Raw genomic sequence first — 23,810 nt, 5'->3', positions numbered from 1 at the left:
CGTTCCTGCTCTGGCCAGCCAGACGACGATGGGAAGGTTGGACATGAGGGTGATAATCCTCGCCCACATAAAATGAGCCCTGCAGCCATATTAGCCCATTTCATCCAGCATCTGGTTCCTCTAGTGGGCAAGCAAATGCCCATGGGACACAAAAGATCTTGGGCAGGAGAGCGATAATCCCCTCCCACATAAGAGCATAAGATGAGCCTGCTGGATCAGGTCAAAGTCCCAACCAGGCCAATATCCTCTTTTCACAGGGACTAACCTCCAGGAAGCCTGCAAGCAAGACCTGAGCACAACAGCAACGCTTGCGATTCCCAGCAACTGGCGTACAGAGGCATACTGCCAGCATTGTGGCTAGTAGCCCATATCATAAGCCCATACCTCATCCTCCATGAATTTGTCTAATCCCCATCCCCTTTGCATGCAGAAGGTCCCGGGTTCAACCCCTGGCATCTCCAGATCTGGGAATATCCCCTGCCTGAAATCCCAGAGTGCTGCTGCCAGTCAGTGTAGACAATACTAAGCTAGATGGACCAATGGTCTGACTTGGGACAAGGGAGTTTGTCATGCTGTAGTTTCCTAACATACAAAACCAGAATAAAAACACCATCGCCATCAAATTAGCCAGGGAACAGCAGCCTAGCCTTAAACTCAGCAGCAGAAAGGCCTGGAGTAGGGCTTCTAAAAATTTTTTTTGCAAATCTGGGCAGGTTTATATGGGAGAAAGTGGTCCTACACACCATGCTGCATGGCTGGACATTCCACCGATTGCAGGTGGAACTATTCAGTTCTGTGGATAAGGCCTGTCTTGTTCTTCACTCAATGAATGAAGCACCTAGTGTCGGGACATGGGATAGGGCCCTCTTGGTGGTGGCTCCCTGACTGCGGAATGCATTCCCTTCTGAGGTGTGGCTGGTGCCTGTGCTGTTGATTTTCTGGTGCCAGCGGAAGACATGCCACTTCACCCAAGCTTTTACAGCAGAGGTGGGCCCAAATGTGCCCCTCCAAGTCTCACCCTGGATGACACCCCCTCTCTCCAGGCCACACACCCCCTTGCTTTGCTTCACACCCTCCTGGAGTGTTTTTGCCTGGCTGGAATATGCCTTTGAATTCTAATAATGCACCTCGTTTGTCTAGACCAGCCTTTCCCAACCAGTGTGCCTCCAGATGTTGTTGGACCACAACTCCCATCTTCCTGACCATTGGCAATGCCGACTGAGGCTGATGGGAGTTGTGGTCCAACAACATCTGGAGGCACACTGGTTGGGAAAGGCTGGCCTAGACCGAGGTTAGAGAGGAGTGTGTGGGTGGGTGTGGAAACCAGCCTATTGTACAAAGGTAACATTTACATTTCTTGCTCCACCCACTTTTGCATGTGGCCCTCTCCACCATTGGTACACGGCCTCCCAAATGGTTGCCCAGAAGGGAATGCAGCCCTTGTGCTGAAAAGGGTTCTTCATTCTCGTTTCACAGGGATTTGACTTCACCCATCCAACAGTATATAAATGAGTTTGGATGCAAGGAAGAACAGGGTGTGTGGTTGTACTAGGGATGCCAGAGAATTCTGTCAGGAATGGAAATGGGAGAGGAAACGCCCACCATTCGCCTGTTTATCAGAGGGCAGGAATGGAAATCATGAAAGGGAACACAAGCGGTGTTCATTATCATCATTTTCTAGTCCTCAAACGCTATGTCAATAATTACATTATTTTCTGCATTGTTCTTGACATTTCCCTTCCATTGGAATCATTTATATAATTAATTATACAATGAATAATGTAAGTTTCAGCCATAGCAGATAGTGAGATGAATAAAGTAGGTTTTAGGAGAAGCCGAACTGCAGCAGAACGGAAACAGCGCTGACTTGTGAGATGGTCCCCAAGTGATATGGCTTACCTGGTGATGATCGCAAGGTGGGGAGGGCTCATGCAGGCCCCCATGAACAGCACCACGTTCTCATGCCGCGTCTGCCTGTAGGCCATCACTTCCCTCTTGAAGGCCTTCAGCTGGTCCTCATTGTCCCGCTCAATGTCGATCAGGCGGATAGCCACCTCGCCGTGCCAGCGGCCGTGAAAGACCTGTCCAAAGCGGCCATTGCCAATCAGCTCACCAATCTCCAGCTGCTCAAAGGGAATGTCCCACTCCTGCAGGAAGATGCTGGTCTGGCTGGCCTTGCGGGGGAAGTTGCGGGCAGAGAGGAGCGAGAGGTTCATCTCCTCGAAATCATCCTCTGATTCCTCGTCCTTTCCCTGTTCATTCTGGGGGACGAGAGAATAAGAGAGGACTGTTTGAGAGCAGGAGCAGCAGGGACTCAGTCTGGCACATGGACGAGGCAACCCACGCGATAACCAGCTGACCTCACAATTATGTCAGGTGCACCATTTTCATCCCGGGTACGCCCTGCTTTGGCTCTCCAGTAAACAGCTGATTGCCAGGGCTTGGAAAGAACTGTGCACAGGGATCTGCAGATGCCAGCAATCAGCAGGCCCTTTTCGGCTCAGCTTCTTCTTTACCTGACCCCCATGGGACATCATATGCAACATCAGGTGGAGGGCAGGTAGAGGGGATGCCTTACTCAAAATGGCCTCTTGGGCCCAATGTGAAGGTCTGGCAGGCCTAATTAGTCCCATGGGCTGGAGGCTCCCCACTGATAGTTGTACAGGATATTCCTCACATGGCCACCCGCACCCCCTATAACCTGCCCTTCCTCTTCTTCTGAGCAGCCTCCCCAGTCAAGCACACGAACGCACATCTCCAACACAGCATTCTCAAAAAGCCCACAGTTACTCATAAAGCTTGCTAGGCCCACCGGCTTAGCCTATCCAGCGACCCAGCTGCACATCAACCAGCCCTTGAATTACGGATGGAGAGGTAGAGGGCCCTTGACATCCAAAAGCCTGACTCCCAAAGTTAGGACACATGCACAAAAACAGCCACGGCCTTCTGGGAATAGCAGCCAAGGAAAGGGCTGTCACAGAATGTAGAGTCCCTGTCACCCGGGCCAGCCCTACTATTGGTCAAAGGGAGGCAACCGTCACTGATGGCAGATGCCTAGAGCCAGCAGGGGCAACCTCCCAGCTGCTCCCCTCTTTGGAGGGACGGAGGTGTGGGTGCCACCTGGCCTGTTCTGCACCCTCTAAACTAGCCTGCTGCCCTTAGATGTGGAGGGTGGTGTGATGCTCAGGGCTGTTGAGTCGGAGTCGTGGAGTCGGAGTACGGAGCAATTTTGGGTGGAGTCGGAGTCAGTAGAAATGTTCCGACTCTGATTCCGACTCCTTCATAAAAGGCAAATGTATATTAACTAGTAATAACAAATTTACTGTAGTAAAATAGTAGCACAAGGCATTTCATCACCACCAGGTGAATCCAGAGCTTGGGAAAGTTATTTTTTTAAACTACAACTCCCATCAGCCCCAAGGATTGGGCTCGTGGGAGTTGTAGTTCAAAAAAGTAACTTTTCCAAGCTCTGGATTCACGTGGTGGTGATGAAATGCCTTGTGCTACCATTTTACTACAGTAAATGTGTTATTACTAGTTAATATACACTTGCCATTTATGAAGGAGTCGGAGTCGGACAGTAGAAAAATAGAGGAGTCGGAGTCGAAGGTCTGGCGTACAGACTCCACAGCGCTGAATCTGTATCGGAGTAAGATTCTACTGCCAGTCCATTCAGCACCTCTACATGGGATGCTACCTTGTTTTTTGCCTCTGGCAGCAAGATGTCTTGGGCCAGCCCTACCTTTGCCCACTTTGTCATTTGAACACGGAACTCAGCACCACCACAAGGGCGGGATTTCTTACAGAGACTTGTCTCAGCATGAGCATGGCCTAAAAGATAATGAAGAGAGCTTTGGGCATCCTTAGGGCAGTTACCGGGAACCTGGGAGGCCAGGAGCCAAACACAGCTCTCCAGGCCTCTTGATTTGGCTCTCAGGAATCTCGCCAGGCCACACCCCCTCCTCGGCCACACTCCTCCTCTTCCTCCCTGCTTGGCACTTTCCTTGAGTGCTTTTGCCCGGCTGGAATGCACTCTGGAACTCTGACAATCCCTTTGGCTCATCTGGGTGGAGATAGAGAGGAGCGCATGTACGTGCAGCAACTAACTGAACGCACAAAAGTGACATTTGCATTGGCTGCTCCGCCCACATTTGCCTCTGGCCCCGCCCATCACTGACATGTGGCCACTTTAAGGGAGTCCAACGGAAGGCTGGTGAGGGGTGTGGCCTGGGGAAAGGGCGTGGCCTGGGGAGAGTTTCGAGGGCCAGTCAGAGAGAGGCCTAAAAGGTCACATTTGGCCCCCAGGCCTGAGGTTCCTCATCCCTTTTCTAATGCGTTGTTGTCTACAATGACTGGCAGCAGCTCTTCTGGCTGCCAGACAGGAGTCTTTCTAAGCCCTTCTTTGGAGATGCAGGGGATTTAAATCTGGGACCTTTTGCATGCTCCCTCTCTCTTTCGCTCTCTCTTTCCCCCCACACACACACGATGGGCCCAAGGGTCCAGACACAACAAAGATGGGATAACAGGTCCACCAAGAGATAGCTGAGTAAACAAAAAATAAAAATATCTAGAACGTTCTGAAAATTCCACATTAGCCCTGCTTCAAAGTTCAGTCCAGCTGCTGTGGCAACGGGGAGCAAATATCTCTGTCTTCAGGAGGAGCTACAGATCCCCGTACAGATCCTGAGACCATCATAACAACGGTTGTTCCCTGCAGCGCTTCCTTTCGTTTCAGCAAAAGAACAGGAAGTCTCCAGGCTCCCTGTGGGCACCTTACCTCGGAGGTTGGCTCCACTTCAATTTGAAGCAATGGATTTCCTTCCAGGCTGCAAAGAAAACAAATATTGCAGATTACTAAGACCTGACAGTTAGAAGAAATAAGAACCTAGGACACTGACCAGACCATCAGTTCCTCTAGCTCAGTTCCTCTAGTCTACACTGGCGGGCAGGGGCCCTCCAGGTTTCAGAAAGGGCTTTGTCCCAGCCTTACCTGAAGATGCTGGGAACTGAACTAGGGGCCTTTTGCATGCAATGCAGATGCTCTGCCACACAGCCGTGGCCTGTATTTATGTGAGATTTCAGCTGAATATCAGAAAAAACTTCCTAACTGTTAGAGCGGTACCACAATGGAACCCATGACCTAGTGAGGTGGTGAGCTCTCCAACATTCGAGGTGTTCAAGAGGCAGCTGGACAGTCACCTGTCATGCATGCTTTAACTTGGATTCCTGCATTGAGCTGGGGGTTGGACTCAACTGCCTTTTAGGCCCCTTCCAGTGGGGCAGTAAATCTGCTCCGGGTTCTAGTCTGCACTTTCAAGGAGCTATCCAAGGTTCTGAACCTATTTTGAAAATAGGTTTTGGCACCTTGGACAGCTCCTTGACCGTTTGGACAAAACCCATAGTGGATTGACTGCCCCACTGACATCGGAGCAACCAGCCTGCAGGCTTAATTGAGATCAGCATGAGTCCCAGTTTGGCCCATGAGGCCATTTTCCCCAAGCTACGTCCACCTATCCTACACCTGACAACACATGCGGCATCAGTTGTGGGGCAGGGAAAGACACAGACCATGCCCATGAATCTTAGGATGTGGCCACTGGTCAATGATGGCTTGCAGGGGATGAGGGAATTAAGATCTGGCTTGCCGGCCAAATCCAGTTCCCCGCCCCTGATCCATAGGGTAAAAAAGCACAACAAGACCTGCACCAGCAGTTGGAACTTCCAGGAGGCTGGAGAAGAAGACTCATCATCATTGCCCTCTCCAGTATCTTCTCTTTTGCTGCTGTTAGTCTTCCCAGATGTTGCTGGACTACACCTCCCATCTGCCCCAGCCAGCATGGCCAATGGTCAGGAATGATGGGAATTGTAGTCCAGCGACCTCTGGGGACCCAGTGGTTGGGAAAGGCTTAGCCTGATGAGAGGCCCCCTTCCCTTCTGTACAGTAGTTAAACCAGACTGCTGATGCTCCTTGAACTGCAACGACCAGCATCTTGAACTTTACTTAAGTCTGTTAACCATTTCCTTTTTATGCTTCGTACTTATGCATTTAAATCTATTTTAATTTAATTTAATTTAACACTAAAAGCACTCTCACACATCTTAAAAACAAAAGACTTTAAAACATATTAAAACAAAATATCTTTAAAAAACATATTTTTAAAAAAATATTTTAAAACAGCTTAAAAAGCAATTTCAACACAGACGCAGACTGGAATAAGGTCTCTACTTAAAAACATTTTACAGTTCCCAGGATTCTCCATGACTGTTCAAGTAGCGAAGAGAATGTTTGAAATGTATGGTGTGGATGGGAACATAGTTTCTATGACAGGAGTCGTTAAACTCCTTGAAAGAGGAGCTGGAGAAAAATGGCAAGAAATTGCTTCATTTCCAAATGAACAAATGGCTGCAGTTTCTACAGCAAGTCACGTAAAAAGAATTATATGATACTGTTCTCTTCTAACACCCTTCAAACAATGGAAGAGGTCATTCCTAATGGCTTATAATGGGGGGGGGGAACCCAACAACCTTACAGATAAAATTATCTTTGTTATAATGCATGTTATCAAAGGAGTACAGTTAATTGTGCCGAACAGCAACTATACATTTGAAGCGCAGTGAAAATATAAATAGATTTTCAGACCAAAGAGTCATTTCTTGTGAATACATTTGATGGGAGGGCAAACCAAATCCTGGTTCAGAGCTTATATAGCATAATCCCCCCCCCAAGTCAACTAGTTTCCTGAAATATAGCAAGTCCTTGATTAGGACTTTCATCGGAAAGCAAATTATTGTTAGACCCAGTCAACTGTACCATGCACTTGATGATATGCAGCCATTTATACACATATGTGGGTATGATTGATTGATTTGCTAGCAAAATGTTTGCCATTATGACAGATGAAGTGTCTGCAGAGGAAGGACATTTCTGTTTCAAGGACTTTCTGCAACGTGAAATATGTCTCTGTACACCCACAGACACATTTCCACCCTCACCCCTCAAGAGGGTGTCAGTAAGGCCAGGCTACGCACTGTCAGAGTGGGTAGGGTTCATCATCACTGCAACAGTAGCCCCAGGGCAGAAGTGAGAAATCTGTGGCCCTCAAGAATTTGTTGCGAGGTAGCAACCCTCCGTGGTGCAGAGTGGTAAGCAGTGGTAACACAGCCGAAGCTCTGCTCACGGCCGGAGTTCGATTCCAACGGAAGGAGGAAGTCGAATCTCCGGTAAAAGGGGTCGAGGTCCACTCAGCCTTCCATCCATCCGTGGTCGGTAAAATGAGTACCCAGCATATGCTGGGGGGTAAAGAAAGGCCAGGGAAGGAACTGGCAATCCCACCCCATATATACGATCTGCCTAGTAAACGTCGCAAGACGTCACCCTAAGAGTCAGAAACGACTCGCACTACAAGTGCGGGGACACCTTTCCCTTTGGCAAGGGCCAGCCCTGGGCGCTGCTCCTTGCTAGATCTGACACAACTGAGTAAAAACACAGCTGGGATGGCTCTGGCTGGGAGTCCGTGTCTTTTCCTACAAAACGTCCCTAAAACAGTGCAGGAAGGGGTTCAGTCTCATGGCAGACATTCCCCCCACAATTCTAATTCCTTATTATAAATTGTTAAGGATTTGAACAGGCTAATTTCCTCTTCCTTCTCCCCCCAGTTACTTTCCTCACCCCCCCCACACACCCCAAAATGATTCTTCAACATACTGTACACCGAAAAAGCACTCAGGCCCTCGCCGGGCTGTTTTGAGGGGTTTAAAGTTTTCTTCTAATTTACAAACTCACATACTTAATAAAAAACGTAAGAAGAGCCTGCTGGATCAGGTCAAAGGCCAGCATCCAGTACTACAGTGGCCAAGAGCAACTCTGTCCTGAATCCTCTAACATTCAGCTTCAGTGGATGTCCCTGAGTGCTAGTATTATCAGAGAGAAAAATTTTGTCCACATTTGCCACATCATACATAATTTTATTGCACTTCTATCATGTCCTTTCCTGCTTCTGAGTTCCCAGGGAGTTCCTCAAATATATTGAAACCACTCCCTTACTTTTGGGTGTCCCTGTTCTGTTTCAAACTGACTGGCACTCACCCACCCATATTTGCCATTGGAGAGAATATTCAGTCGCACTTCCCTAACCGAAGATCCTTTAATGGTTTGTGCATTTCTGGCCTTTGGTTTATTCCAAGACTTCTACCTTGTTCACCTTATTCCTCCTTGGATGTGGTTGCAATCGATGAGAAAATGAACTAAAATAACTGGAACACTTCTGCAAAATGCACATGCAAAAACATGTTTTGTGTGCGTGTGCACTGGGGCATTCCTAAAACATCACTTCCACTTCAGAATCAAGACTGCTAGGCTAGTAAGTGGAGCAGCCCAATGGGATAGTGTCACAAGTCCTGAAAGCTCTGCCCTGGTTGCAGGTGAGCTACCAAGACAAATTCAAGGTGTTAGTATTAGCGTACAAAGCCCTAAACAGCTTGGGACCCATGCACCTAAACAAGCAACTCCCTTAATATCAACCATCAACAATTGACAGGGGAGGCCTTGGTGGTGGTGCAGACTCTGGCTGTTACCTGGTTGGCATCAATCTGTGACATGGCCTTCTTAGTGGTGGTGAGGTGTGTCTGTCTCCCCCATTGTTGATTCTCAGGAATTTTTTCAAAACATTCCTGTTTACCCAGGCATTTGATAGCCAAAGAGGTACTGGCTGTGGCTGCCACGAAATTCATAACTTTGAGAGTAGGCGATTGTTTTTAAATGTTTTTAGATGTTCTCAGTGTTTTTACGTGGTTTTAAATTATACTGTTTCAACGTCTATTGTTTTAACTTTTTGCTCTTTGCTGCCCTGGGGTCTTTTGGGAGGAAGAGGGGGATAAAAATTTAAATCATAATCATGATCATCATGACATCTGGAATTTCAGAATTTGGGGAGAAACTCAGATGAGGAGAATTTTGCAAGCATCTCCCTAATACAAGGGAAATGCAAGGCAGTAGGAAACAGAGGAGGTATAGGCGTGAAAATGACACTAGCGTGAAGATTGGATGCTCCTCTTGGGCATCCTCAATAACTTGCTCAGGCCAGTTCTGATGCCGATGCCGCAGTCTCGTCTCCGGAGTCCTGTTTAGCTCAGAGAGATTTTCACATCATTGCAAACAAATGATACGAGCCACTCAGTTTCACTCTGGCGGAATAGACGTGGTTGCTGATTCAATTTTTCACTTGTGTTTTCATTGATTGTCAGCTAATCTCCCCAAGGCCTGTAGCCAGAGATTGCAGTAATAGCTGAAGCACTAGCAGCATGAAGCTGCTCACATAATGTTATTTTTCCTCTCGCCTCCTCCTTGCTCCAGTTTGTATTTCAGGGGTGGCCTGGTTCACATTAATACAGAGGTCACCTTTTAACGATGTGAGAAGTGAGGTTGGACCCCAAAAGTTGCATCCAACTAAGTTCTGCCCATTGAAATGAACGGATCCCACATTAGCCGTGCTCATTCATTTCTGCCCAGAGTAAACCCATTGAAATGAATGGATTCCAAGTAAGTCATATTCATTCATTTCAATGGGTCTACTCTGAGCATCACTAAGTCTTTTTCTCCCTCTGTGGCTTTTGGAATGCTGGAGCTATCCTGTAAGGCCACAACCAATTGCAAAAATGACACAGTCCAGGAAACCTGTGATTTAACAGCAATTCTCCAACAGAGTCTTTCAAGTGCTCTCAAAAACAAACAACCCAAACTGAAAACTACAGATTGGGGGAGAAATTCATTTCTGTTTGCATTTGACTGCGAACCTATCTAATTCGCACTTTCCAAAGCCAATCCGTGACCTGAAAGACAGCCACCTTTCCAAATTTACACTTCTCTAAATTTGGCAGGTGTGGTAGCCGTCCAACACTGGTTCTTCGGCTGTTGAGGGTTTCTTGGAGGGAAAGGGAGAGAAAGTGAGAGCAAAGCCTTCTGGGAGTCATTTCCCTGCAACTTTACTCAAACACCTGCAAAGGCTGAATTGGCTTCTGTAAAGGTGGTGGTGGAGAGACAGAGAGAAAGGGAGACAGAGAAGGGAGAGACATTAATTTTTAAAAGCAGGAACCAGTTTTGGCAATTCATCTATAAGCCCTGAGTTAGAGCAGCAGAAGATTCTTTAATCTGCTGCGCATAAACAGCTGCCACTCTGAGATCTTGGGCTTTGCAGAGAAGTCAATTACTCCTGCCTAAAAGCCCAGGAAAAGGCTTTCCAGTGGGACTGACAGGCCTGTCGCTTCCCACGTCACAGACCATTCCCTGCTCTGAGTTTGCTTCACTTTGACCTTTGTGGTCCAACACAAGCTTATCAAGTTATAAGCAGCAGCCACAGCCGCGGACCCATCAGTCTGTTTTCTGCTGCTACTTAAGGGGAAAAAGGAGGAGTTTGAACAGGTAGAGAGTTTGAACATCCCTGCATGGGATCCAGATGCACATAGAGCTCACATACGAGATTGTGGTACTGCAAATTTTTATTATGGATGTTCAAGATGCTGGTACCAGTGGGCTAGCCCTATGTAGCTTGGGACCAGGATCTGCACTCAAGTCCTGCTTGCAGGCTTCCCAGAGGCATCTGGTTGGCCACTGTGAGAACAGGATGCTGGACTAGATGGGCCTCTGGCCTGATCCAGCAGGCAGGCTCTGCTTATGTTTGTGGCACTGTATATTAAATAACAATAATCCCATGTGAAGCAAAGTTGCCCTCTTCACATATCACAATGGGGGAGACTTGAGGAATTTGATTTTGGAAATTCCAAGGTGAATGAACCCATTCAGTGTCTCCTGGACTAACACATACTGTAGATCAGAAGGTGGCTCTCCACCAGTTTTCACATTTCCCAAATGTTCTGAGACAGTCCTCTGCTTTTTTATTTATTTTTAAAAACTGGAGAGATTTTAGAATTCACATTTTGAGAGATTGTTGGCATAAAAATCTGTATACACTTAAAATACACACTTGGAGTGAAAATGCAAGCAGGACTTGAGTGCAAATCCTAGTCCCAAGCTACATAGGGCTTCGCCCACTGGTACCAAAGTTGGTACTTCAATGCCAATTTCTATGATATATATATATATTTTAAAAACTGCAGGTTTATCATGGAAATGGCACCAGATGGACTTATGAGTGAACACACATACAAGAGTGACACAAACTGGAAATATACCAGTTCCTGGAAGTCAAAAGTGGGAAGAGCACTATTGTGCTCAGGTCCTGCTTGCATGCTTCCAAAGAGGCATCTGGATGGTCACTGTGAGAACAGGAGGTTGGATTAGATGGGCCTTTGGCCTGAGCCAGCAGCCGGACTCTTCTTAGGTTCTTATGACCGATTCATCCATCCACAGATACAATATGTAGCAGAACACAAAAGCGCAAGTCTAGAGTTGCCACTGGAACAGAGAAACCTGCCCTTTTACAGGTCACTCTTTCTAATTCTTCTTTTAAACAACCAACCACAAATGGCTGCAACCCTCCTTAAATCAGGCTGTGACGCACTTGCAGGCTCCTCCTGCAAGCTAATGATTAAATCAGACAATGGAGCCAATGACCTAAGGAGGTGGAGGGCTCTTCAAAACTAGAAGCATTCAAGAGGCATCTGGATAGCTACCTGTTGGGGATACTCTAATCTGGATTGCTGCACTGAGCTGGAGGTTGGACTCACTGGCTTTATAGGTCCCTTCCAACTGTAATGTTCTGTGATTCTATGAAACTTCCTAACTGTTAAAGTAGTACTCCAGAGTGGTAAGCCAGGATCTTTTCTCAATCATCCCAGAATTCAGGACATGGAATAATGGGCTCAAGTTATAGAAGTCAGATTTTGGCTGAACATCAGGAAAAAAACCCTAACTGTTAGAGCAGTACGACAGCGGAGCCAATGACCTAGTAACAACAGCAACCACAAAGTGACCTTTCCCACCTAAATTAACTGCAGATCGCTTTCTTCATTTCGGCTCCTTAACCAGTGGTGGAGTTTTTATGTGAAAGGACCGCGAGGTCAGCTAAGTTCTGTTCCTGGAAACTATTCCCTAGGCTCAGTATGTGTTCAGAGCCACCCTGTGCTTTAATTATGTCTGTATGGCTTTGGCACCTGGCTCTGGCTGGAAGATCATGGGGTTCTGGTAAGACAAACAAAAACCAGATCCAACAAGCCTGAAGTCTGCTCACCCTTGTTTCAAATGCTCACGGCTTCTGGCTTATTTGCCAAGCGCGGTGTTATTCACCTGCAGCTCCCCCTTCACAGTTCTGATGAGTGAGAAGCTCATACAGTGTGCACCTTATTAGCTGGAAACCCATCTCCTTCTTTGCATTCGTTCCCCTTCTTTTGACTCCCCTCTCTTCAGGGGTGAACCTTCTTTAACAGGCAACACTTCTTTTTCTGCAGAGGTGCAGCCATTAACAGTGGCCATAAGCAAGGGAGGGAGGGAAGTCAGCAACCTCTATTCTCCTGGAACTGGAACTTACCCAGCATAACACAGAGCAGCCTTTCCCAACCAGTGTGCCTCCAGATGTTGTTGGACCACAGTTCCCATCTTTCCTGGCCATTGGCAATGCTGGCTGAGGCTGATGGGAGTTGTGGTCCAACAGCATCTGGAGGCACACTGGTTGGGAAAGGCTGACACAGAGGCACAGCATCTTGTTCAGAGCTTGGAAAAGTTGCTTTTTTGAACTACAACTCCCATCAGCCCCAGCCAGCATTGCCAATGGCCAGGAAAGATGGGAACTGTGGTCCAACAACATCTGGAGGCACACTGGATTGGGCTGACGGGAGTTGTAGTTCAAAAAAGTAATTTTTCCAAGCTCTGATCTTGTTCATATTGGGTGTGGGCCTCTGCTCCCCATCCCCAGCATAAATAGCATCTGCCTCTCCTAAGAGGATGTTACACATCTACTAGAGAGAGGCAGGTACCTTGGAAGAGAGGTCTACATGGAGGTGGCCTTCAGAGAAGGAACAGAAATAAATGAGGACCACTTACATTGGGTTAGAATTCACCGGATGGAGGATGACCTGGGGTGCTCGGGCAGGCGTCTCGGGCACAACATCTGAAAGCATGGGGTGTTTTACAGAAACAAGATAAAATGCAGTAAACAGCATGTTAAGAACCCCAACAAAAATGTATTCAAATACATTTTTAAAGGCCTCAGAGAATAAAGACATTTTTGCCTGATGCCGGAAGGATAACAGTGATGGCACCAAGTGGGCTTCCCTCAGGACAATATTCCATCACCGCTGATATCCCTGTCTCTCCCCCCCCTCCCCTAGATGGAGGAGGAAATTAGAGAAGAGCCTCTGAAAATGACCTCACCACTTGTGGCGGTCAGAAGTGGGGAACGGTGGATACAATCCTGACTGCCCTCCCTTCTTTTGGGTAAGGGCAGGACAGAGATGCATTTTTATGTGAGCCAATCTGATTCACCAATCCTGGACTCACAGATGGATTGGAAGGCAGTGACCCTTCCATTTTTACACCAGCTCTCCAGATTTTGTGATACAGCTCAGAACAGTACCTAAATGAATGCCGAAGTGCATATTTTAGGTTAAAATGTATTAAAATGCATATTTTGGGAAATAGGTGTACAAATGTGCATTTTAGGATAAGATGCAGGCACTTTCTGTTTTTGAACAAATTCAAACATTAGAACTGTAATGCATTTTTTAAAAAAATAATTGCAGATAAATAAAAAAGGAGGGAAGAGGCTGATGAATTAACACATGCAAAACTGGAAATGGACCAATCTGACCATGCCTAGGACAGAACCTGGGTCTAGGAAAGAGGGACAGAGAATTGGGTATGGGCAAATCTGTCAAGTTTCACTTCTCTCAGTTTCACATTTTTCAATCTTGAGTTGAGTTCTCCACAAATCAACGAGTTAGTACATAAAAAACAACTTGTCATGGAAATCTATCAACATTTTAATGTGAATTTCTCCTTACATACATAATTTTACATAGCAGACATTTTTGCAAAGTGGTTTTTCCCAATATAATGCAATCCTATAAATTTTGCCCTAATATATGCATTTATATGCAGTGGTGGCTGGTGACTCCGATGTCCGTGGGGCAATGAATCCGTTCTGGGTTTCAGTGTGAACTTTCAAGAAACTGTCCAAGGTGCTGAAACCTACTTCCCAAATAGGATAGCTCCTTGAAACTTCAGACTAAAACCCGGAGCAGACATCCAAGCCACCAATCTCCACTGTTTATATGCTCACCTAACCCTAGCAAGTGCATTTTGGTACACATTACGTGCCTGCAGAACGGCACTGCAAAATTCAGAGAAGCTCACATGTCAAAAGATGGGTGACATTTTTTGCTTTGCATATTGTTTCGGAAAGTGTGAATTAGGTAGGTTCGCCTTCAAATGTGAACTGAATTTCTTCCTCGTCTGTAAAGGGAATGGAATGGAATATGTAGGGGAAGGTTGCCAGTTGTCAGAGGAAGGTGTGTGCCCAGGATACATCCATGGGAGGCTACAGCAGTTCTAGAGAAACCTACCTGGGAAGATGAATTGCTGCTTGTATTTGTAGTAATGGGAAGCTGCAAAAGAGAAAAGGAACTGCTTAGTAAAGATGAGTAGGCATCAGACAGGAATGAGGCTTGCAAGAACGTGTCCCAACAGCCACTGAGGGATGGTCCATAAGGGCACTTCCCCACCAATGTCAGTCTGACCTCAGCCTGCCTTCTTAGTTGCAACCAGTCCAGGGAGTGTCCCTGGCTGTTTCCTCCTCCTCCTTAGTCTCAGTGTTGAACCTTGTAGAACTCAGCAGGGAGGAACATGGGGACAAAACTAGAATTAGCTGGCTCTGCCTGTCCTCGGCTGTGCCTCCACCTACAATAATGTGCGTTAACGTTTTTTAATTACCGTCTTCCGAATTTCTGTAGCTCACACTGGGAGCTTATGCTGAAGGGCAGGCAAATCAGCATCAATCAGCATATCTCTGTCTGTGCCCCACCAGTCCCATAGACAACTGCCAACAACAACCACAAGAATAGTTGCTCAGTTTATACAATAGCTTTGCTTCCACAAGATGTAGCAATGGGTGACAACTTGGATGGCTTCAAAAGGAGGTTCGATGAAGGGCTTTAACAGGGAGTTAGATGAAGGATAAGGCTACTAGCCATGATGGCTATGTTCTCCCTCCACTGTTGGAGGCAATATGCCTCTCAATATTTGTTGCTGGGACTCACACGTGGCGAGAGTGCCCTTGCACTCAGGTCCTGCTTCTGAGCTTCCCAGAGGCCTGGCTGGCCACTATGAGGAGAGGATGCTGGACTAGATGGGCCACTGGCCAGATCCAGCAGCCAGGCTCTTCTGATGCCCTTATGCCACAGAGCAGGCTCATTCAGTACAATCTAGAAATAACTTTCAAAGGATTGGCCACATGATCAGGCCAAAGCATTTGTCCAAACATTCAAATTATCTTGTGTGTCATAAACATTCTAATATGAGACATCAATTACACGTTCCAGGTGCTGTCTGCCAGCTTTGCAACATGAAGCTGGGCTGAAAGTGGACACTGACTCATGGAGGAATCTTGGTCGGGGAGAAAGAGAATCAATATATTGCAGCATCACAAACCAAAGCCGAATCCAGCTAGATTGTCCAGTGGAGGTGGTGGATGGGAAGAGGTCTGATTAGGAACTGGGCATGTGTAGCCTGCAGAAGAGAAGACTGGACAGGGGGGCACATCATAGCACTCCACAAACACTCAGTGGTGGCTGGTCTCCGTCGTGACTGGTAGGGCAGAAGGCAAAGGAGCGCAAGCTGTAGGTAGAACCAGAGCCAATTGCAGGCAGAGTCAACTAATTATAGTTTTGTCTCCATTTTCCTCCTTGTCGAGTTCTACAAGGGTAACATTGAGATGGAGGAGGAGGACGTTGGCAGCACAATCCCCTGGACTAGTTGTAGGTAGGAAGACAGGCAGGTGGGGGATGGCTGAGGGCAGGCTGAGGATGGTGGGGCAGTGCCCCACTTGCCCCAGTGAACCAGCCTCTACTGCAAATGCTTGAAGGGCTGTCACATAGGAGTGAGCAAGGACTAGTTCTCTGCTGTTATTGACGGCAGGACTACATCTAATGGGCACAATGACTGGGAGGTAGATAACAGCTGAACATTAGGAGAAACACTTTGAAAGGAAGAGCAGTTTGACAATTGGACCAATTGTCTACAGGGGTGGTGGTCCTTCGCTGGTGGTCAAGACGCTCAACAGCCATCTCTTGGAGATGCTCTTGCTCCAGTCTTCCAGCAGAAGTTTGGATTAAATGCGATTCTATATTAAGAACATAAGAAGAGCCTGCTGAATCTGCCCACCTAGTCCAGCATCCTGTTCTCACAGTGGCCAACCAGATGCCCATGGGAAGCCCGCAAGCAGAATCTGCATGTAAGAGCACTCTCCCCTCCTGCAGTTTCCAGCAACGAGTATTCAGAAGCTTGCTTCCTCCAACCATAGAGGCAGAGCATAGCCATCATGGCTAGTAGCGACTGATAGCCTTATCCTTCACGTGTTGGCTAGTCCTCTTTCAAAGCCAACCTAATAGGTAGCCATCACTACCTCTGGTGTGAGCGAATTCCAGAGTTTAACTATGTGCTCTGTGAAGAAGTCCTTTCTTTTCTCTCTCCTGAATCTTTCTTCTGTCTGTTCTGAATTTTACTCTCAGTGTCTTAAAAAGATACATTAGGTTTCTGTTTATTAAATTTGGGATATCGCTTCCCACTAAGAAGTCCCAACATGCCTTAGAGGCAAGTAAAAAAAAAATACAATGATAAAATTACAAAAACATATTCAAGACAGATTTAACAATATCACAGAGTATCATTGGGGCTGCCCAAATGCCAGAGAAAACCGAAGTGGTGATGAAAGGATGATGAGGTTGGCGCCCGGCAGGCCTCTTTGGGGAAAGCATTCCATTAAAAGGAAGAATCCATGCTCCTATTCATGGGCTCCAATTCTGGCATTATTACTTCATTCCTGTTTGACATCACATCTTTGCAGGAAGCGCCTTTGTGTGATCTCCGCTGCTCTGCCATTTCTTCTCTTTTGCAAAGACCTGGGCTCGGTCTCTGGTTACTCTGCTCATTGCGGAAAGGGTTATATGGAGGATTTAGCTCATTATTTACTGCTCTGTCCACTACATGCTTTTCCCAGAAAGAAATTGTTATCATGCCATATGTCTCCAGATAATGGGCAATCAGTACAGGATATAACAATTTTTCTTTTTAATCTGATGAATATGAGTGTATATCATACCAAGTCACATCATTTCCAAGGGCAGAAAAGAAAATCCAAACAAGTACGTTGAATCAAACGTCAGTAGGTTGTAAAGGTGATTCATTAACTTAAGTAAGCTAAGACCAGGAGTAATTCCAGGAAATTTCAAGGATTTATTTTAGCTTTGCCCTTTTTTTAAATGGGGAGTATATTTGCTCATGTTTTATGCCTGTCTTAATAGACATTTTATTGCATTATTTGCAATGGCCTATGGCTAGGAGCAATAAAGATTTGTCGTATACGGAAAACAAGAAAAAATCCCTAACTGCTTTATTGATACAAAACCAAAATGGTTCAGCTCCAGCGAGTTGCTTTGCAGACATCTGGAATGCCACTGAAAGTATGTAAATTAAGGTGGTGCACAGGTTCCCGGCCCCAAACAATTGCTTCTGGTGAGCGGAGAATTCAATCCAGCAGGGAACGTGTTGGGGCTGCCTGATTCTTCGTCCTGCCTTCTGACAGCCCCAGATCACTCCAGGCAGCCCAACCTGACCTCGGGCAATTCAGGGTTGTCATCACCTGAGTCAGCTGATGCTTGAATTCCCTCAAATTGGCCCAATACAGTTGAGGAGTCAAGCAAATCTGGTGCGCATCCCTAACCTAAATTCCACCCTTGTGAACAAAGGGATGTCTCCTCTTTATATTATTCTTGCTAGTGCCAAAACCAAGGGCTTGCTTTTTTTGAATTCCTAAAATCCACCAGTAAAATGCTCAAATGCTCCGTGGCCCAGTCTGTAGAAGTTTTAGTTGGGTATCCAAGATTCAGAGATCCTACTGTAAACATGTTCCAGGGTCTCATTAGTTGCACAGAACATCCCCGGAACATTGAAGAACAGAGTGTCAAAAGCAACACTTGCACAATGGATGGCTTTAAAGGGGGGTTAGACTAATTCATAGAGGATAAGGCTATCAACAGCTATCAGCTATAATGGCTATGTTCCGCCTCTGTACTGCCTCTGAATATCAGTTGCTGGGAATGGCAGGAGGAGAGAGTGCTCTTGTACTTAGATCCTGCTTGTGGGCCTCCTATAGGCATCTGACTGGCCACTGTCAGAAAAGGATGCCAGACTAGGTGAGCCTTTGGCTTGATCCAGCAGGGCTCTTTATGTTCTTACAATGCTACTGCTGTAGAGGCACATAATTACCATGAGGGATGCCCTTGGGGACAGAGAGCAGCATCCAATTGGCCATGCTGGCTTAATCCAGCATCATCTGGAGGGCTCTAGGTTTCCTATCCTTGGACCAGGGAGCCGCAAGCCAACAGCACAAACCATATTAGCTCCCGGATAATCAGCATCCTCTTTGCACATCTGAATTCCGTTCACTTCCTATTGCTCCACTTCGCAAAGACCAGCGAGGATCTAGCTGGTCATGCCAAACATCTCCATTCCTCTCTACATCAACAATTCACCCTAATCTATGCTGCCCAATCCACTGCATGTTTGTTGAATTCTATTCACAGGTAAGCGTGCACAGGACTGCACGCTTAGGGTTGTTTGCAGATTTCAACGTCATCTGGCAGATCATATTTTTTTAAAACGCTTTTTATGTAAACAGGCGTTTGGCCTACTAAGCGGATTTTGTTTCGTTCCTCTCCTCTGTGTTTTAATTAGCACTTGAATGAGTACTTCGGCCCAGGCTGTTTCATCACTTTCAGTGGGAGGGTGAAAATGGTCCTGAAGAGTGTAATAATCTTCGTAGGGCTGGCCAAAAGTGATTTCGCTTGGGGACAGGGGCTTGCCATTAATTTAGATGAGGTGGGAGAAGGTTTCCTCATTTTCCTTCCTTTATTTCTTTGCTTTCCTTGGCTTAGCCTGTCATCCCTGGGCTATAGCTTGTGGTTAGTCTGAGAGCTAAACTGCAAGCCCAGGTTGGGGTGACAAGCTAAGACAAATCATGATGTAGCTCAGTGTCGAACAGCATTAGAGAGGCGCCAAGCAGCTGTGATCTCCTCCCGGGAAGCCCACACCCTCCCACACAACCCCTAAGCCATGGCTGGGCTTAGCGTAACATGCAAATCAGACCTACATCTGAGATTGCTGGTTGCTGGACCAATATCGAAGTCTGCTTTCTTGGAGGCCTCATCCTCACTATACATTTCAATCAGTATCATGCCACTTTAAGCAGGCATGGCTTCCCACAGAGAATCCTGGGAACCGCAGTTTGTGAAGTGTGCTGAGAGTTAGAATTATAGAATAGTAGAGTTGGAAGGGGCCTATAAGGCCATCGAGCTCAACCCCCTGCGCAATGCAGGAATCCAAATCAAAGCATTCCCAACAGATGTGTGTCCAGCTGCCTCTTGAATGCCTCCAGTGTCGGAGAGCCCACTACCTCTCTAGGTCATTGGTTCCATTGTCGTATGGCTCTAACAGTTAGGACGTTTTTCCTGATGTTCAGTCGAAATCTGGCTTCCTGCAACTTGAACCCATTATTCCGTGTCCTGCACTCTGGGACAATCGAGAAGAGATCCCGGCCCTCCTCAATGTGACAACCTTTCATGTACTTGAAGAGTGCTATCATATCTCCCCTCAGTCTTCTCTTCTCCAGGCTAAACATGCCCAGTTCTTTCAGTCTCTCCTCATGGGGCTTTGTTTCCAGTCCCCTGATCATCCTTGTTGCCCTCCTCTGAACCGGTTCAAGTCTGTCTGCATCCTTCCTGAAGTGCGGAGACCAGAACTGGATGCAGTATTCAAGATGAGGCCTAACCAGTGCTGAATAGAGGGGAACTAATACTTCACGCGATTTGGAAACTATACTTCTGTTAATGCAGTCTAATATAGCATTTGCCTTTTTTGCATTTGCCTTTTGTTGGGAGACCCCATTCCTCTCAGAGAGCTACAGCTCCCAGAGTTCCTTGGGAAGAGGGACTAATTGTTAAACTGCTCTGGGAGTTGTAGCTCTGGGAGTGGAAAAAGGGGTCTCCTAACAACTCTTAGCGTCCTTCACAAAGTACAGTTCCCAGGATCCTTTTGGTAAAGCTATGGCTGGTTAAAAGTGGTATGATACTGCTTGAAATGTATAGTGCAGATGTAGTCTGTTTCTCAGCCTAGGCCCTAGACTCAACTTGGAGCTGTCCAGGGTGCTACTTGCTTTATTTCTTTACCTTTTCGGAGCTCCAAGTCTCTGCCTTGCCTGACTTGGCCTAGACCTATCCTCTACTACTTGGCTTGACTGACCTCACTAGAGTTTAGCCTTCGCTTTGCCTGACCCACTGGAATCTGACCTTCACTTGTTTCACTGTGCCCTGCTGGACCCCAACCTCTACTGGATCTGATGTCACTTAGCGGATCCAGAATCAGGACTAACAGCATGCAACCTGATATTCCAGGAATCTGTGCATAGTACTTGTTCCAGCTTGGGCTAAAACACACACATATGCTTGGATGGGACCACTGCCTGAGACAAAACGGTAGTTTGTAAACACCAATTCAATCCTGAATTGACCAGTTTGGAATGGAATTGTCCAACTCGTAACCCTCAGCCGTATTAATTGGCTGCCCATTTGCTACTGGACCAAGTTCAAGGTTCTAGTTTTGGTGCACAAAGCCCTATACAGCTTGGGACCAGGATACCTGAAGGACCATCTTATCCCTTATATACCCAGTCAATTACTGTGCTCTGCAGGTGACGATCTCCTGCAGATACCATCTTATCAGGAGGTCCATTCTGCACAACATAGAAATGGGCCTTTAGTGTAGTGACACCTACCCTGTGGAATTCCCTCCCCTGAAATATTAGACAGGAACCATCTCTGTTATCTTTTCAGTGCCTACTGAAGACCTTCCACTTTCAACAAGCCTTTTAAGTTGAGACCTTATCCCAGTCTGCGTTGGAATTGCTTTTTAATATGTTTTTAAACCTTTCTTTTTAGAAAACAATATGTTTTTAACCTTTTTTTAAAAAAAGATGTCTTGAAAGCTTTTTAAAAATGTTTTGAAAGACGTTTTGTTTTAATATATTTTAAAGTTTGTTTTTATGATGCTTTAATGTGCTTTTAGTGCTTTTGTTTGCCACCCTGGGCTCCTGCTGGGAGGAAGGGCGGGATATAAATCAAATAATAAATAAATAATATTACGAATCAAACATTTCCCAAAGAAGCTCTTAAATACCAATCCAGTTCTAACTGAGCTGAAGTGAGTTTGCTCACCACCAGTTGTAGTCAAATGAACTGGCGCCAGGCGGTCAGCGAGGCCCCCCCCCCCCCCTGAGCTGAGAATCCAGGGTGTAAATGTAAATACCGATATCTGGATCTGTATTGCTATGCCTCCCCTTCAGATTCAGCCATCCCTGTCTGAAAATGGATGGCTGCTTGAGGGCTTTCGAGGACGCACAGAAGGATTCAATACCTGTATAGTGCTGCTTCTCCAGCTGGTGAAAAATGGCTGTCTTGGTTTCGGGAATCGTTTTTAATAAAGGCCATACATTTTGCCGCGTTGACTGGCTGCAGAGGAACCTCTTGAAACAAGAGTGATGAAGAGCACTGCTCTCATCAATGTATGTGAACCAGGATAGGGTAAGATTAATTGCAGAAACCAATATGTCTGCACTGCCAATGAGCTATCTGTGTGTTGTGATCAGAGAAGGAAGAGCAACATCTTCTTGTCTCACAGGGAACATCGGAAGCGGACTTATTACAAGTCAGACTGTGGGTCCGTCTTGCTCAACACAGTCCACACCAGGGGTGGGGAACCCTTTTCAGCCTGAGGGCTGCATCGTCTCGTGCACCATGGCTATTTCACACATAGAAGGTCCCGGGTTCAATCCCCGGCATCTCCAGGCAGGGCTCAGAGACAAACCCTTGTCTGAAAGCCTGGAGAGCTGCTGCTAGTCAGAGTAGGCAATACTGAGTTAAATGGATAAATGATCTGACTCGGTGTCAGGCAACTTCCTGTATTCCTAGCTGTAGCTCAGTGGCAGGGCATCTGATCTGCATGCAGAAGTTCCCAAGTTCAATCCCTGGAGTCTTCAGGTAGGGCTGGGGAGACCCTTGCTTGAAACCCTATAGAACCTCTGCCAGTCCGTGTAGGCAACACAGAGTGAGATGGAGCAGTGGTCTGGCTTGGTACAAAGCAGCTTCTCATGTCGTCATCATCATCATCATCATCATCCCACTCCTTCCTCCAAAGGAGCCCAGGGTGGCAAACATACAATTACTAAAACAATACAATTAAAACTTCCAAAAACAGTTAAGATCTCCCAAAAGCAATCGCCTACTCTCAGATTAATAATTTTGAAGGTTGCCAGGGATGGCACTTTCAGCCCTCAAATGCCTGGGTAAGCAGGAACATTTTTAAACTTCTCCTAAAAATGAAAAGTGAGGGAGACTGACCCACCTCACTAGCGAGGGTATTCAACAAACAGGGGGCCACCACCGAGAAGGCCCTGTCATGGATCCCCTAGCTTCTACACCGACTCACGCATGCTTCTCTATCCTCCATCTGACACATTCCAGCCAGGCAAAAAAACACTCAAGGTGGGTCTGGCTTGGGAAGGATTCCGAGGGCCAGACAGAACGCTTGGGGGCCATCATTGGTCCCCGGGCATCAGGCTCCCTACCCCTGATCTAAGCCAGTATTGGCTCCTCTAGGGACAGGGGATCTGTGGCCCTCCAAATGCAAGAGATGTGACCCTGTGATGTGTGTATAATGTGCTGCTGGGTTCGTTTTGAACTTAGGATGCTTATATCTCTGATAAACTGACATGCATTCACTGGTGCTGCTGACGTATGCAAAATATAACCTTCCCAAATAGGTTTGCAGCCTCTCTGGCCTTGTTTCATCACCTTCCCCCCCCCTCAGGCAAATGGAGAACCTCACTTTCAGAGATGGGAAGAGGCACCTCCCAGTTCAGAGCACAAAGCTGGTTACCTGGCAAGTTGAATTGCTTCTGTTGCCGCGTGCACTGTGGGGAGGGGTGCAAGGGAGATGGCGGCGTGGCGCTGGGGGGCAGAGGCGGAGCTGGTGAGGAGGGCGTCGAGGATGTCGTCGAGGAGGGGTTGCTGCTGGAATCAGGCTGGTAGGGCACTGGAATGTGATCCTGTGGAAGGAGGAGTGGTGAACCAGTGAGCACACAACAAGCAGCCTTAAGCTCGCCATATTTGGCTTGCCAAGAAGATTTCGGAGATGGCAACGGCAAGCCTTCCTCTGTCCTGACTTTGGCAATTATGTGCCATCATGCACCCAAGACCTGGCTGATGTTGTAAGAGCAGACCCACAGGATCCTAGCAAGCTGCCTTGCATCGCATCAGGCTATTTGCCAACCTAGCCCAGTATTGTCCGCTCTGGCCGGCAGCAGCTCTTCAGGGTCTCAGGCACAGAAAGGTCTTTATCACATACCAGCAGATGCACTTAGCTGGCATTCTGCGTGCAAAGCAGGGTCAGGGAGGTAGTAGCCCTCTAGACCAGGGGTGGCGAACATTTGGCACTCCATATGTTGCTGAACTACAATTCCCATCATCCCCAGCAAGCATGGCCCATAGGCAGGGATGATGGGAATCCAACAATATGTCAAAGACTGCAAGTT

The 23,810-nt window shown here is 46.9% G+C and overlaps 1 protein-coding gene across 4 annotated transcripts in view; it reads right to left on the bottom strand.

Moving 5' to 3' along the window:
* Window positions 1-23,810, bottom strand: part of KSR2 (kinase suppressor of ras 2) — a 205,767-nt gene that overhangs the window by 48,231 nt on the left and 133,726 nt on the right. For all 4 annotated transcript variants that reach the window (XM_061602875.1, XM_061602873.1, XM_061602874.1 and 1 more), the window contains 5 exons: window positions 23,156-23,324; window positions 14,515-14,556; window positions 12,995-13,061; window positions 4,778-4,826; window positions 1,900-2,261 (listed from right to left, as the gene is read on the bottom strand). In XM_061602875.1, the coding sequence (XP_061458859.1) occupies window positions 1,900-2,261; window positions 4,778-4,826; window positions 12,995-13,061; window positions 14,515-14,556; window positions 23,156-23,324 (689 nt within the window). The remainder of the gene's footprint in view (window positions 1-1,899; window positions 2,262-4,777; window positions 4,827-12,994; window positions 13,062-14,514; window positions 14,557-23,155; window positions 23,325-23,810) is intronic.

The sequence above is a fragment of the Rhineura floridana genome, chromosome 19 (assembly GCF_030035675.1).
Source record: "Rhineura floridana isolate rRhiFlo1 chromosome 19, rRhiFlo1.hap2, whole genome shotgun sequence".
Taxonomy (NCBI): Eukaryota; Metazoa; Chordata; class Lepidosauria; order Squamata; family Rhineuridae; genus Rhineura; species Rhineura floridana.
This window is presented reverse-complemented; position numbering and strand designations above follow the sequence as displayed.